At 39.0% G+C, this 14,761-nt stretch overlaps 1 protein-coding gene across 4 annotated transcripts in view; it reads left to right on the top strand.

The window, feature by feature from the left end:
* ATP9B (ATPase, class II, type 9B) overlaps positions 1 to 14,761 on the top strand; it is a 135,173-nt gene that overhangs the window by 17,006 nt on the left and 103,406 nt on the right. For 3 of the 4 annotated variants that reach the window (XM_006761900.2, XM_015562750.1, XM_015562751.1), the window contains 2 exons: positions 2,263 to 2,371; positions 12,209 to 12,267. In XM_006761900.2, the coding sequence (XP_006761963.1) occupies positions 2,263 to 2,371; positions 12,209 to 12,267 (168 nt within the window). Of the gene's footprint in view, positions 1 to 2,262; positions 2,372 to 12,208; positions 12,268 to 14,761 lie in introns of those variants that run through there. The other variant, XM_015562752.1, reaches the window with a different exon arrangement.

Genomic DNA, 14,761 nt, shown 5'->3' with positions numbered 1-14,761 from the left:
AATGCAGGCTGCTGATGAACCTTAGGCCTTCTTTTGGAAGCTGTGAGGTTCTCTGACCCACCTATAGTTTGACAGGTTTTTAGGTGGAAAAAGGCCAGGCCATTCATATGCAAAAGCCTCTGCGCACACCTTGGGTGGGGTTTTAAATTGGGTGGGGTATGGTCTCAGGGAATCACCAGGGCGGAGCAAATCACAGTGGCTACCAGTCTGCTCTACCTTAGAGTGGTCCCGGGGTCTGTGTCCCATGGCCCCATGCAGGAACAGTGAACACTGCAAGCACCTCTTCGAGAAAGCCACCCTCGCGTTCTGGCCCAATGCCAGACAGTCCAGTTTCTCTCCGTATGAGTCTGGGTACCCAAATTCTCACCCGGAACTGGAGTTCAGAGCAGTTTGAGCTTGTTTCTCCCACCCGATTGAAAAAGACAACTGCATACCCACCTGCCAGCCCCTTTCGCACACGTGCCTTTGTACCTCCACACTTCCACAACTCTGCACCTCCTACCGGACTCAATGCACTTTTCTCTTTCCTTCTAGTTGTAGAATTTCCGCTCAGCCAGCCTTCCCGTGGTTCTGGATGATACTCATTTTGTCTTTTAGTTGTTTTAATGTGGTTGTGCAAGGCAGCAAGTTCAGGTGTGTACCTATGCCACCATCTTGGTTGTCCCTGAGAGCTATCCATTCTTAAGGTTGTACTTTAGTAAATGGAGCATGAACAATGGGAACTGTCAAAGGTTTGGGGTAGTGAATTGCTGGGACCCATCCCAAGAGGAGGATTTGGCCACACATTTCCCAAATTCATATTGTGGAAGACATTTTGATAACGTGGGGAAGGATGATTTGGAGAGAAATGAGGCTGGAGGCGGGAGACTGATGCTATGGATGAGACCAGAGGAGGGTTGGAGCCAGGTCCATGTGTCTCGGAGGTATGACCTGCGCTTGGTCATCAGTGATGGATGAGTGCAGGAGAGGAGTCAGTGGCATTATTTATAGGTGATGGCTATACCTCGAAGATTCAGACGGTGATGGATCATGGGTGAGTGGTGCATTGGGCCATGAGGACTGAGGTTGGAGCCCCGCACCAGCATTCAGGGCGACTGCATAAAGAGGGGTGCAGTTCAGTAAATACCAGAAACACGTTCCAGTGGCCCACTTAATTTAGCTTGTTGATAGTACAGAAAAAAAACTAGAATAAAAGATGATTGTTCCTTCAGTGGAATTTCATCCATTGGTGTGTTGTTTATAGAATAGACTGGCGCACATTTGTCAGTACCACGAAGCCTACGAAAGAGGTCTCCAGTTAATCATGGGAGATTGGCTTAAATATCCATGGAATGTGTGTCAGAAAATACGAAAGTAGCCTTTAAAAAAGATTGACATTAGCCACATGTTAATGGTGTAACAGTTCATAGTAGGTTATAAGTAAATAAAAGTTTTACTTAGCATCAAATTAATCCATTCAGGTTTTAACCTAAAAAATGAGAGAAAGCACCTACCATACCTATGCTCTCCAATGCCATTGCAGGATGTTGCTCTAGGTGAGGAAATTGATCATGATACATGCCATACCTGGGAATTGTTTTGTTTTCTGAAATGCTTTTATTCTATCGGAAATATTTAAATGCAGAAATTATAAGAGTTTTCTGTCAGTCTTTGTTAATTTGCTATTGAATGCTTGAATGTTCCAAGTCTAATTTCATAGATTTATTGAAGATTGGTTTTTTCTTTGGGTTACTACATATTATGATGTGAATTTTAAAAATTGTCTTAGAGATAGTATGAATTGCAAATCTATTACTATGTATTATATTCCTTTTATAGTGTTTTATTGTTACTTTTTTCTGTTTTCATTTATTTTATATTTTAGAAGTAATATACAGTTGACCCCTGAACAACACAGAGGTTAGGTCTCCACATAGTCGAAAATCCATAACTTTTGACTCCCCCAAAGATTAGTTGTCCCTTGGCATCCACCAGGGATCTGTTCTAGAACCCTCAATAGATACTAAAATGCATGACTGCTCAAGTCCCCTCTGTAGAATGGCATAGAACAATGCATGTGGTCCTCAGGCCCTTCCCCTCTACCTCCCCCACCCACATCTACAATCCCAACCACAGATCAGAAACAGTGCAGGTGTTTACTGAGAAAAATCTGTGCATAAGTGGATCCCATAGGTCACACTCGTGTTGTTCAAGGGTCAACTAGAAATTGAGGGGAAAGAAAAACCAAGTAGTAAAAAATAATTTTCCTTTTTTGTTTTGTAGGGATTTGTCTTGGCTGTTACTATCATGAGGGAAGCAATGGATGAATTTCGGCGTTTTCAGCGAGACAAGGAAGTAAATTCACAACTTTACAGCAAGCTCACAGTAAGAGGTTAGCAAGACACCTTTAATCCAGGTCATCATTTGTCCAATGTAATTATCATTTTAGAGTGAACATAAATGAAGGAAAACACGTCTTAATTCTATTATTGAAAATAGTATTATGTGATTGCATATGATATCTAATTTCTTTGAATAATTAGGGCATTCACAAGTGCCTTGTTTACTGGGGAAATTTGAAAGTCACTTTCAAAGCTGGAACTGGACACATGCTCAGAAAAGACCTGAGAAGGTCTTTGCCTCTGGCCAATGTCTAGACTCAGTGCTAGCAGAGGTGCAGCCTATGGCCAAGTTATAAACAGCCTGGCTAAGTGCTGGAGTCCTCAGCACAGAGCCTATCTGCACAGATACTCTGTCCCTCTCTCCCACCCTCGCTGCTTCACTCTGTCTCTTCCTTTCCTCCTTCTTCCCCTTTCCCCTCTTCTTAACTCTCTCTCTCTTTTCCCCCTCACTGTACCCCTTTCCCTCCCTCCCTTTTCTTATATGCAAGGAAATCTCTTTTAGAAACCACATATGACAGAGAATACACACTTTACAAAAATGAGTTTAGCAAAGTCACTAAACATACAGCTATAGCATTTGACAAGAAACAAAGTGTAGCCCGTTCACAGAAGACATTAAGAAAAATTATTTACAAGGATTTACTAGACAAGGACTAAATCAATTGCCTTAAATATGCTCAAGGAGCTAAAGGAAATGAATTGCTAAAAGATTAGGAGAATGAAGTATTAACAATTACAGATTAGAATGATTGAAAAAGAAGCAAATGGAAAATTCTGGAGCTGAAAAGTACAATAAATTTAAAAAAAATCACAAGTGAGTTTCAGTAGCAGATTAGAGTAGTCAGTGAACTTGAACCTGGGTCCTATGAATGTCCAGTCTGAGGGGCAGAAGGAAGAATTAGAAAAATAAATAAATCTTAGGAGACTTATGGGATGGCAGCAAGTGTGCTAATATACACATAATGGGATCTTAGGAGCAGAGGAGAGAGAAAGTATAGAAAAATATTTGAAGGAATAATGATCATTAACTTCCCAAACTTGATAAAGGACATGAATCTACAGATTCAGAAAGTTTAATGAAACCCTGGAAAGGCAAATGCATGGAGAGCCACACGGATACATTGTAGTTAGACTATGTTGAAACCCAGTGAACAAGAGGACACTGAGAGCAGCCACTTGTCACATAAGAAAGGAGGGGTCCCCAGTAAGAAGATGAAAAATCAGCAGGAGGAACATGGTGATATTTTTAAAATAGTAAATGAAAAAACTTCCCATGGAGAATTCTGTATTCAGTAAAATTATTCAAAAATGAGGGAGAAATTAAGGCATTCTCAGATAAACTTAGAATTGGAAATAGGAATGCAAGCAAATTCACACATGCCCATGTTCACTGCAGCACCATTTACAGTTGCCAAAGGGTGCTAAACAACCCACATGCCCATCAGTGGATGAGTGGATAAACAAAATTTTGCTGTATTCATGTACCTGAATGTTATTAAACCAGCACATTTGATTAAAATGAGATATGATAGAACATCGATGAACCTTGAGAATACCATGCTGTATGAAAGAAGCTAGACACAAAAGGCCACACACTGTATGGTTTCATTTACAGAAATGTACAGAGTAGGTGAAGTGATGGGGATAGCATGCAGATTGTGTTTGTCATGCCTGGGAGGTAGGGGAGGGGGTTTGAAGGTCCCTTCAGTGGTGATGAGTGTTTGGAACCTGATGGAGTTGGTTGTAGGATACTGAATATACTGAGGGCCACTGAACTATCCATGTTAAAATGGCTGATTTTTTATCAGTTTCACCTAAAAATAGAATATAATATTGAGGAAGACATACTAATATTATGTCTTTCACACTTCTGAGATGTTTGAAGTAAAAATACGTTAAAAACACTTTTTAGTAGAATTATTTTAAGTACTCTAGGAAATACATCTTTTAAAAAATTGGTCATCGATACTGGTGATCCATGAAATTGACATTTTTCATGCAGTTGATGATAATTTTTGCTATTTTTTACTTTCGTGTGTGTGTCAGATAACATTCATAATATGCATTCATATAACCACCATCCAAGGGAGGTTGGTATTACCTCTAGGTTACAGATGAGAAACCTGAGGCACATGCTGAACGAGCTGCCCTGTCAGGTGCTTGATAAAGCTCAGATTAGAGCCTGGACCATTCTGACTCTAAGCCTAGTGTTTTTTCAACTGCAGTGCATTGCTTGGTGGTTGGTTATTTTGATACAAGTGATTGACAAGTAAAGTCTAGAATGTGAAAAAATACAGTTATGTTTATAGGGCATAATTTAACATTTACTTTGTTGTCAAGAATGTTTGTCGCTCTGCTTCTTAATTTCTAATGTTTCACAGTTATCTGTTCTTTGAATGGCATTGATGAGTGTGTAATTGACTGATTGGTTGTATCATATTTACAACATTTGAACTTTTTGTATTAGGAGTTCTTAAACACACTCTTGTAGAACTACACTGGGAAAACATCCTATAGTTTGCTTTTTGTTTTTTTTTAAAGGAAAGCCATTTCTATTTCAAGTCTGTTACTGTCTTAAAGGTGCTTTGTTTGGAAGCAGAGACTACTTTGACTGATAGATGATCTCAGTGAATACTGGAATACTTTGTTTTATTGCCCGAGAAGCTGCTTTTCTTGTGTGGGAATTTTCCATGTCTGCCACTGCTCTTTTCCTTCCTTCTCCTTGTTTATGACTGCGTTTATTATTCACTGTCTCCTAATAGCATCAGAGACAGAGGCAGAGGCAGAGGCAGGGAGGAGAGCATGAAACAGGTGTTCCTGGGTGTTGGCAGTTTTTGCAAAGTTCCTAATGAAGAGGAGTATAAATTGTGTGGCCATTCTATTTTCACATTCTTGGAATCAATGCAATATTTTTTCCTACTTACAGGGAGAGGTGTATAAATTGAATGCCTTGGTAATTATCCAGTTGGCTAGTTCACAATTCAATTCCACAAATATTTACTAAGTACTCACTATGTCTTAGGCACTGTGATAACCTCATGGGATTCAAACACGAATAAGTCCTGAACTGTGCTTCTTAAAGAGCTCATGCAGTATTTTAGTAGACAGGACAAACTTGGAGGTCTTTGTGTATTTGTATTTATTTTAATCAGCCACCAAATCTCAGCAGGGTTCAGTCATATCAAGCACTACCTGTATATTTCCCAGTGTTATACCTAAAACTAATGAAATATTATATTTAGGAATGGAATTTATTAGAAATGGAATTACTCTGTTCTATGGTTTTTTTGTGATGGTTGTTTCCCAGTATATCTTAAGTCTTTTCTTTTAATAGAAAAGAAAGTCTGCTGTCTTTGAACCTTATGTAAATTGTGTGTGAGAGAGAATGTGGGAGGACATGTCCATATTTACATGTTTCTTGTGTTTCAGTCTCCTTCCAAAAGAAGCCTTGTTCACAGGGAGTACAAAAAGGGACTGTTCTCTGTTCCTCTGTGGTTGCATGGCTTGGATCCCTATCAGTACTGTGTTGTTGCTACTTGTAAAACTCTTATTCTGTTCTTTTATAGTTAAAACATTTATAAAATGTCTCTGTGAAATTTTGTGATCTTTTAGTAAAATTTACTTCATTTGTGAGTTATAATTATCCCTTTAAAAATCAAGAGATTTTTAAATCCCTCTTTAGTGCCTCTTATATATTGTTTATGCATTATACACACTTTCACAGAGGAAATCATAAATGTAACTGATTTTATGAGTTACTATATTTTCTACTTGGCAAGAAGGATTTCCTTTTGTGACAGTCATATCTGAAGATAGTTTTTTTTAATAGTATACTCAAGTGTCAGCTGAATTTCCCCATCAGAAAGTGCTTAGCAGCTGATGCACTTGGAAGTAATCAGAGTTGATTGCTGCGATCCGTATGCAGAGAAGCAGTGATGACTCTTCGCACGTTATTGATGTGCTGTCGTCTCTTGTTCGTCCACTCTTGTGACAGCACAGATGAAATACAGCCCTGGATATTGGGAAGTCATTTGTGGATGTTTTATTTTATGTAGTCAAAGCAGTGCTTTGGTGCACATGCTCAGCTTTTCACATATTCATCTCATATCCTCCCTTTTGTGAAGTAGACTTAAGTCATCTTTCTTGTCTGTGGTCTGAGCAGCATTTAAAAAGAATCCATTCCAGTATTTTTCAAGAATATTTAGCAAACATTATTGTGTTTTTACAATACAGTGATAATTATTGCCTGCTATATATGTCAGGCACAAGCACACACTTAAGATTTACTACTTCATTTGTTTAGGACTGGATATGTATACTCAGGACTAGGTACATGTATGCAGGAGTAGATGTATATACCCACTGTCTCATGGCCAGTACGTTTTTCCAGGTCATCCTGAGAGGATCTATGAATTAATTTCTTCATGATACTCATACATTGGTTTTTATTACATCGTCTGGGGTTGAGGGTCTGAAACACCTGAAATATGACTAAAATCACTTGCTGGCTAACACAGAGCCTCTTCTCACACATGTAAGGGCTGTGTGTGTGTACGTCTGGTGGCATCTGGTATTTCCTTTTGGTGACTGGTGTTGCTCTGATGATACTATGGTCTCTCAGCTCCATGTGCACAACTGCTCTCTCCTCAAGGCTGAGCAGAGTAATTGGCACTTGTAGGCACTCAGTAAGTGCAATATTAAGTAAATGAGGAACTTCCAGGTTAGTTATGAAAAGTTTTCATCCTGATAGATGTTGTCAGAGAGCTGCCGGTGAGACTGCAACAATCTGTGCACTGGCATGCCCATGTGTGGTCAGCCGGCCCATGCACCCCTCACCTGGTGTCCTGGCCCACTTAAAATAGAACGCTCTTTAACTCACCAGCTTGATTGGTGAAAAAGGTTCTCATTTTGCTTGCTACTTACCTTTTAGCATTTCATTGTTCGTTTTTAATCTTTTATACAAATTTATTCATCTTTTTTCCTATTTCCACTTTTTTGCCTTGTTATAATTTATTTATAAGAGAAGTTTATGACATGGCAGATATATTTATCTTGTTTGACTAATTTTTAAAATCTTTTTTAGATGTAGGTAAATTTATAATTTTTATGGATGCAAACCTTTTTGATTGTTTTTGTGTTTTGTTTTTTTACTTTAACCTTAGGTAGTTCTTTTAACCCCAATATAGTGTAGATATTTTTATTTTCTAACAGTGTTGCAATTTTACATTTAAAGTATGTATTACATTGGGATGGTATCTAACTTTTCTTTTTCCCAAATGGTCAGTTAGTTGTTTTAAAACCAGTTATTAAGTTCTTTTCTCAGACCTTTGAGAAATACGTAGATTTTTTCAGGCCCTTTTCTCTGTTTTCTGTTCTGCTTTACTGATTCATCCAGACCTCCATGCCAGTTTTAAGAAATGTTCCTTCATGGAACATTTTAGTAGCTTGGGAAACCTCTCCTCCCTCCTTACCTCCTTCCCTCACTGGTTATTTTTCTCTTTCATTTTTTTTTCTTATTTTCTCTGAGAAACCTAAGGCACTATAACTATAAGATTACTGAGACAATTTCTTCCTGCTCCTGTATTGGACCAATGACATGGAACCCTTAGCAGGAGCCTGACGCAGTCCTGCTGTCTCCATCTATTGATTTTCTCCTTCCACCAGGGCTCATACCAATCTCCACACTCAGGAGTAATTGAGAAGGAAGCCATCACCGTATAGATTATTGAACATAGAGGAAACAGGGACTACGGACAATTTCAAACTAAGACTGGCTCGTATCCCTCTTGATGTTGGCGTAACCACACAGACTCACGTAGGAGGACATTGGTGGAAGTGTGCGTTTGTAGGCCCGTGAGAGAGGGAGACCGCTGCATTGTATATCTTCTGATTTTAGTCTTAGAGCCATTTTTATTAACGGTCCTGACCTTTGGTAGATATTTAAGAGGCCTGTCTAGCTGCAGAAAACAGAGATTACAAACTTCCCTTAGGCAGATAGTGGTGGGCTTGACCAAGACTTTGAGGGGTGTCTTTATCGTCTAATACCATCTAATGTTCATTTGTATCTGTTAGTTGATAAAATAGTTAATGTTGAGGTACTTAATAAATTTTTCAAATTGTATACTTTTCTACCAAATATTTATCTGGTGAATGCAGTGGATTGCTATTGGTACTTATTTCAGTGTTTAGTTCTGCATATCGCTTTAGTTCTGCACATTGGTAGGTAAAAGAGTCTGTGTGGGTAGCCTCTGCAGGTAGCTTCTGGACTCTGCTGGTCATTACACAGGTGGTGTGGACTGTTTTAGCAAGTGAGACTAGAGGGGAAGTGATTGGCTAGCAGAGCTGACCCAGTGAATAATAGTGTTTTATCTTTAAGTGTTTCTTACCATACTGTAATATATTATTATTTCAGTGTTCTTCCTAAAGCTAATTCTTTTTTTACAATAGAACAGGAGAAAGAATTGATTCTGTTGAATTTGAGCATTTAAATTTTTTTGTTATTGCTAAAGAATGTTTTTAAAAACCTCTTTACTTGTCCTTGTCAGTGGTTCAGAGGTTAGAGCAGCAACCCTTGGACTAAAGGGTCTCAGGTTTGATTCCTTGTCAAGGGCATGGACCTGGGTTGCAGGTTCGATCCCTGGTCCCTGTTGGGGTGCATGAAAGACAATCAATATGTCTTTCACATCCACGTTTCTCTCTCTCTCTCTCTCTCTCTCTCTCTCTCTCTCTCACCCTCACTCTCATTCTCACTCTCTCTTTCTCTTTCTCTCCTCCATGAGGATACGACTTTGCCCATTTCATTCCCACTTTTATCCCCAGCACATCCTAGGGAAGAGGGCCTGGCCCTGAGTGACGTTAAGCCGAAGCCTGTGCAGCTGCCCAGCTTCAGCAGGGTGGGTCTCAGCCTGAGCGCAGTCTGGGCCTGTGTCCCGGGACTAGCATCATGTGACTTGGTCTGTGTACTCATCACTGAACTTGTGGAGCCTCGGATGTTCATCTTGTGCATTGTATTTACTGTGAGCATCCTCGCTCTGCCCCTTGCCCTTCTCACTGCGCCTCAGGATTCAGGTTCCTTCCTCATCCACAGCTTTCATCTCCAAACTCCTTACTGAGAATGGCTCACCTCTGAGAGTCTTATTTCCTCTGCAGTGGCTGTGCTTCTCCATAGCCTTGAGGCCACTTGACCTGGAGGCGGGGTCCCTTCCTGTCTTTACAGCTTATTCTTTTTGTACCTGACTCAGCTATTTCAGACACCAGTCCACTGATCTTATACCTTAGCACTTTCTTGCCCCTTTGATGTTCTAGTCCAGTGGTCGGCAAATTCATTAGTCAACAGAGCCAAATATCAACAGTACTTCTTCAAAATAGACTTGCCCAGGCTGAAAACCGACTTCTGTATATGGGCCACGAAGTTTCAGTTGCACTGTACGCGCGCCCACATGTGGTATTTTGTGGAAGAGCCACACTCAAGGGGCCAACGAGCCGCATGTGGCTCGCGAGCTGCAGTTTGCCAACCACGGTTCTAGTCGATTAAGTCCAGTATATCTTTTTTTTAAACAAAGGCTTGTGGTATCTTAATAACTGTTTACCCAACTCAAAGATTTTCTGTTATGTTTCTCCTGTGTTGCTTCTTATGTTTTTTTTTCTTTTTCAGTTTTAGGCTTTACATTATAAATATATATATATATATATATCCATGTTGTGTAAATTTTATGTCGGTGCAATGTACAGGTCTGAGTACTTTTCTTGCATGTGGATGTCCCGTTGTTTCTAGCACCATTTGGGGAAGTAGTAATTCTTTCCCACTACATTGCCATGCGCTTCTGTCAAAAATAAGTTGTCCTTCAAGTGGGGTTTTTTTTCGCCTTTCACTCCATTGATATATTTGTCTATCTTTATGCTAATTCCATGCTCTTTTGATTATTATTGCTTTATAATAATTCTTGAAATCAGAGATTGTTTGCCCTCCAATATTGTTTTCTAATTCCACAGTTGTTTTGGCTAGTCTAGGTTCTTTGGATTTTCATATGACTTGGAATCCATTTTCATGAAAAAGCCTGCTGGGATTTCGATTGGGATTACATTGAATCTATAGATAAATTGGGGGAGACTTGATGTCTTAATAATATTAAGTCTCCTGACCCATGAATAAGATATATTTCTCCCTTTATTTAGGTCTTTTAAATATTTCTCAGCAATGTTTTGTGTTTTTTTCAGAGTATAGATCTCTTTTAAATAGTTTATAATATGTGAAGGAATAATAACTTTCTCAGGAATGTAAAATCTTGATTAAGAAGTCAAAAAAGGATATATTTTCTATATTTTAAAATATTAAAAAATTATTTCCTGCATTTATTGCATATTATGCCTGCAGCTATTCATCTCTCTCCTCTTTGTGTCTGTTACAGAGAAGGAAGGAGAAGAGGGTGCATAGTAGGAGTGAAGAGAAAAGTGAAATATAGGTGCTGGTTCGGGGCTCTGCTGAGGCCAATGAGGGATATTCACTGCCTGGGGCTTAGCTATAAAAATAGAACAGTGGGAGCACAGACAGCTTGAAGTGACCGAGGGAAAAATAATTGAAATAGACATTCTTTTCTGGCTACTTTTTGGCTAATCGTAGACATATACTTACCACTTGTAGAGACATCTTAAGATTTGTTGCCCATGTAATTATAAAGAACATTGCTATTTTATGGTTTGAACACAAATAAGCTACACCCCCCAAAAATAGCTCCAGCCTTATGTGTCTATTATATAATTGAGGAACATGAAAAACATAGCAACATTTACAAAGCTTATTGATATCCTACAGACAAATTTTTAGGAACTAGTTTAGCATTATTGAAACTCAACTGCTTGAAGAGGTATTTAGGAAATAAGGTTTTATAATAAGTTGGATGTGGTCTAAAAGTCAGGGGGATGGTCAGTAATATTAGGTTTTGATAATGCAGTATGAACTTTCCTCTGTTCTATTAGCTTTCAGAATAAACAATGTAAAAGAAAAGGACCTTTCCCCATATTAAAACAGTACAACTTGTTGCTGGTCCTAAAAGGGAGATAGACAGGGTGAAAGAGACTGCCAAGCTAGGGAGAGGGGTGAGAAACAGAGATGGAGGAAGGGATGGAGGCTGGGCCCAGAGACACAGGAAGTGAAAGAACTTGGTGTTTTAAATTGCCTCTATAATGTTTTATCTACTCTATGTGATATGAACATTGTGATGTAGATGTTATATATTTTCTGTTACACATGATTAGCACACACTAGCTATCATGTAGATATTTTAAGAATTTGCACAGTATAGCATGGAGAAGGACCACTTTTCATAATAAAGCTGTGGTCCTGACCCGTGTCTGTAAAAGCTTCTGGTGGAGGGTGATATTCTCTCTGATCTTCTCTGTTCCTTCTTTTCTGTTAGTCATGTGCTAGTCAGTGCCATTCCCAGGGTGAGTGTAAGGACTATGCATCTCCATCTGACTCAGTTTCTATCACCACATTATTTTATTTAGTGATATTTCTGATCATCCTATCTTGACTCACACCTGAAATAATGGTAGATTGGGGAAGAACCTTCCACATGGAATCCTCTTCCACATTCCCACACGGTTTTTATTGGGGGTGGTTAAATTGTATTTGGGAGTTAACTAAGTGAAGTTAATTTTTAGTGACTGTGTCTATCTGAAATATTTATTTTGAAAGTATAAGTAGAGATACATATATAAAGTTTTTCCCCAAAAAGTTATTTCTAAAGTATTATTTATTAATTGAAATTTTAACTCTGGTGTGCTGTTGTTTCCTTGAGTTGATTATACTTCTTCTTCTTTTCAAGGTAAAGTGCAAGTTCAGAGTTCAGACATACAAGTTGGAGACCTCATCATAGTGGAAAAGGTTGATGCATTTTCAATATATTTCAGACATGTCTATGCCACTTATTAACATTTAGCTTGATTACAAGTAACTTTTGAATATAAAGGAAGTTGAGACATTTATTTTCAATCTTAACATCATTGTGTAAGATTTACTGTACGTGAAGAAACATCTGGATTTTTTTGTATAGTCAGTTTTGTTAAAGTACATTTTAGTGTGCACAGATGACGTCATATTTTGTCTAAAATAAGACATGTTAACTGCTTAATGTTGCATTATCAGTATTATTTCATGTGACCAATGAATTTCAGCTTCTAGAACTTTCTATTACAGATAGATATATTACACATAATTATTGGGTATTAATTCTTACGGTTAATAAGAATTTTTATGGTTAATAAAACTTAAAGAAGGAAAGGTAAATGGAAGCTAAAGAGGATTACAAAGAAAAAGTTTAGGACCGTATAGGAAGAGGCCATTAAAAAAAAACCCACATTGGTCAGAGGCGGAAATCACTGGGCTGCTGGTGGCCTGGGGTATAACCAAGTGAGCTGACCGCCTGGCAGTAGCTGTTTCTCATGCACAGTCTTTGCTGAGGAACAGTGACTCAACGGACAGTCTTTTTTATTTTTTATTTTTTTATCAAGGCTCAAGAACAACTTTTAAAAATATATTAAATAAGTTTTTAAAAAACCTTTTACAGAGTAGTGTGAGCCCTTAGTGCCAGTTGGTGTGCAGGCCACATAGGAGCATAGCAGCCTGAGCCATCTGTGCAAGATACTTAGTATAAGAAAGTCATCTTCCTCAAGACACTGCTACATTAATCTGTACCGAGAATGATTGGGGTGTGTTTGATGTGACAAAACTAGATGAAATTAAACAGACTGATTTGCATCTCATTTACATAGTATTTATATGGGTACTATAAGTCACTAATTTTTTATCCATTCTTAGATTTTTAGGTGGTTTCTATTGTAAAGTGCTACAGTGAACATTCTTGTACATTAGGTCTTTGCACATTTCTAGAAGACAGATGGTAGTCATATAAATTTTGATGCAGTTCTTTAAAACATCAGCATTGCCTCACATTTTTGTGGTCAGGAATCTGGGTGCAGCTTAGCTAGGTCTCCTGGTTCCGGTCTCTCTCAAGGCTGTGGTCGAGGATCCATCAGGTGGCTGTCACCTTCAGGTCCTATTGGGCCTGTTGGCAGAACTTGGTGCTGTGTTGGACTTAGGACCTCAGTTCCAGGGACTTTGGTTCGAGGCCTTTCCCATTTCTGGCCAGATGGGCCTCTCTACAGGGCAGCTCATAGCCTGCTGCCAGGAAGCAGATGATAGAGGGCTTGAGGGTGCTGGCTGCATGGACTCCTCGCTGTGAGACCTGGTCCCATCGCCTTCAGTTTTCCTTTCGATTTTAAGACTGCCTTGTGTTGTAGGGTTGAAAACTGGGGTAGAATCTGTGAATCCTCTCTTTTCAGTACCATCCATGATTGGAATGGAGGGGATCACTTTATTCTTGTAAAAATCATCTGTAAAAGCCTATATATAGCTGGCATCACCCTCAGTGCATGTTGGATGCCTTTCTTCTGAGACTGGGCACAGGGCAGGTGTTTGCTCTACCACACTTACTCAGCTCACATTTCTAGCCACCGAATAAGGCAAGTAAAGGAAACAGAAGGAATTCAGATTGGAAAGGAAGAAGTAAAAATGCCCCTATTTACCGATGACATGATTGTGTATGTAGAAAATCCCATGCGATCTATAAAAAATCTCTCAGAGCTAAAGAGTTCAGCAAGGTGGCAAATTATAAGATACACATTCCAATGCCAGTGCCATTTTTATTTACTGACAATGAACATGTGGAAACTGAAACTAAAAGTTCAGTGCTCTTAGTCACTGCTGTGAAAACACAATCTCAGCTATGCCAGAGATAGATAACGTGTGTTCAGGAAAGTGATCAAAGAAAGGTCTGAGTAAAGAGGTACATTATGGTCTTGGACTGGAACATTCCCCAGTCTCCCCAAAATTGATCTGTAAGTTTAATACACTTCTTATCAAAATCTTAGCAAGGTTTTGTTTATTTGTTTTTTAAACAAAATAAGCTTATTCTGAAACTAATTTGGCAAGGCCCAGGCCCTAAAGTGGCTAAAATAGCCTTGGCCAGGAGAGTAAAGGGAGGAGAATCACTCTTCCCAAGGTTAAGGCATCCTACCTAGACACATAAATAGCATGGTGTGCAAGAAGGAGAGAACCAAGACAACGAAACATTAGAACCCAGAAATAGACTCACCCAGATATGCTCAAGGGTGTTTGACAGAGTGCAGAGCAGGGAAAGTGAAGAAAAGCCAGCCTCCTGGAGAATGAGGCTAGAGCTGTTTGGGCATCTGTGGGTAAAAAAGAACCTTACTACATCTACATGATGGAATACTATGCTGCTGTAAAAAGGAAGGAACTCTTACCATTTGCAATGGCATGGATGGAACTGGAGAGGATTCTGCTAAGCAAAATAAGTGAG

The sequence above is a fragment of the Myotis davidii genome, unplaced genomic scaffold (assembly GCF_000327345.1).
Source record: "Myotis davidii unplaced genomic scaffold, ASM32734v1 scaffold96, whole genome shotgun sequence".
NCBI lineage: Eukaryota > Metazoa > Chordata > Mammalia > Chiroptera > Vespertilionidae > Myotis > Myotis davidii.
This window is presented reverse-complemented; position numbering and strand designations above follow the sequence as displayed.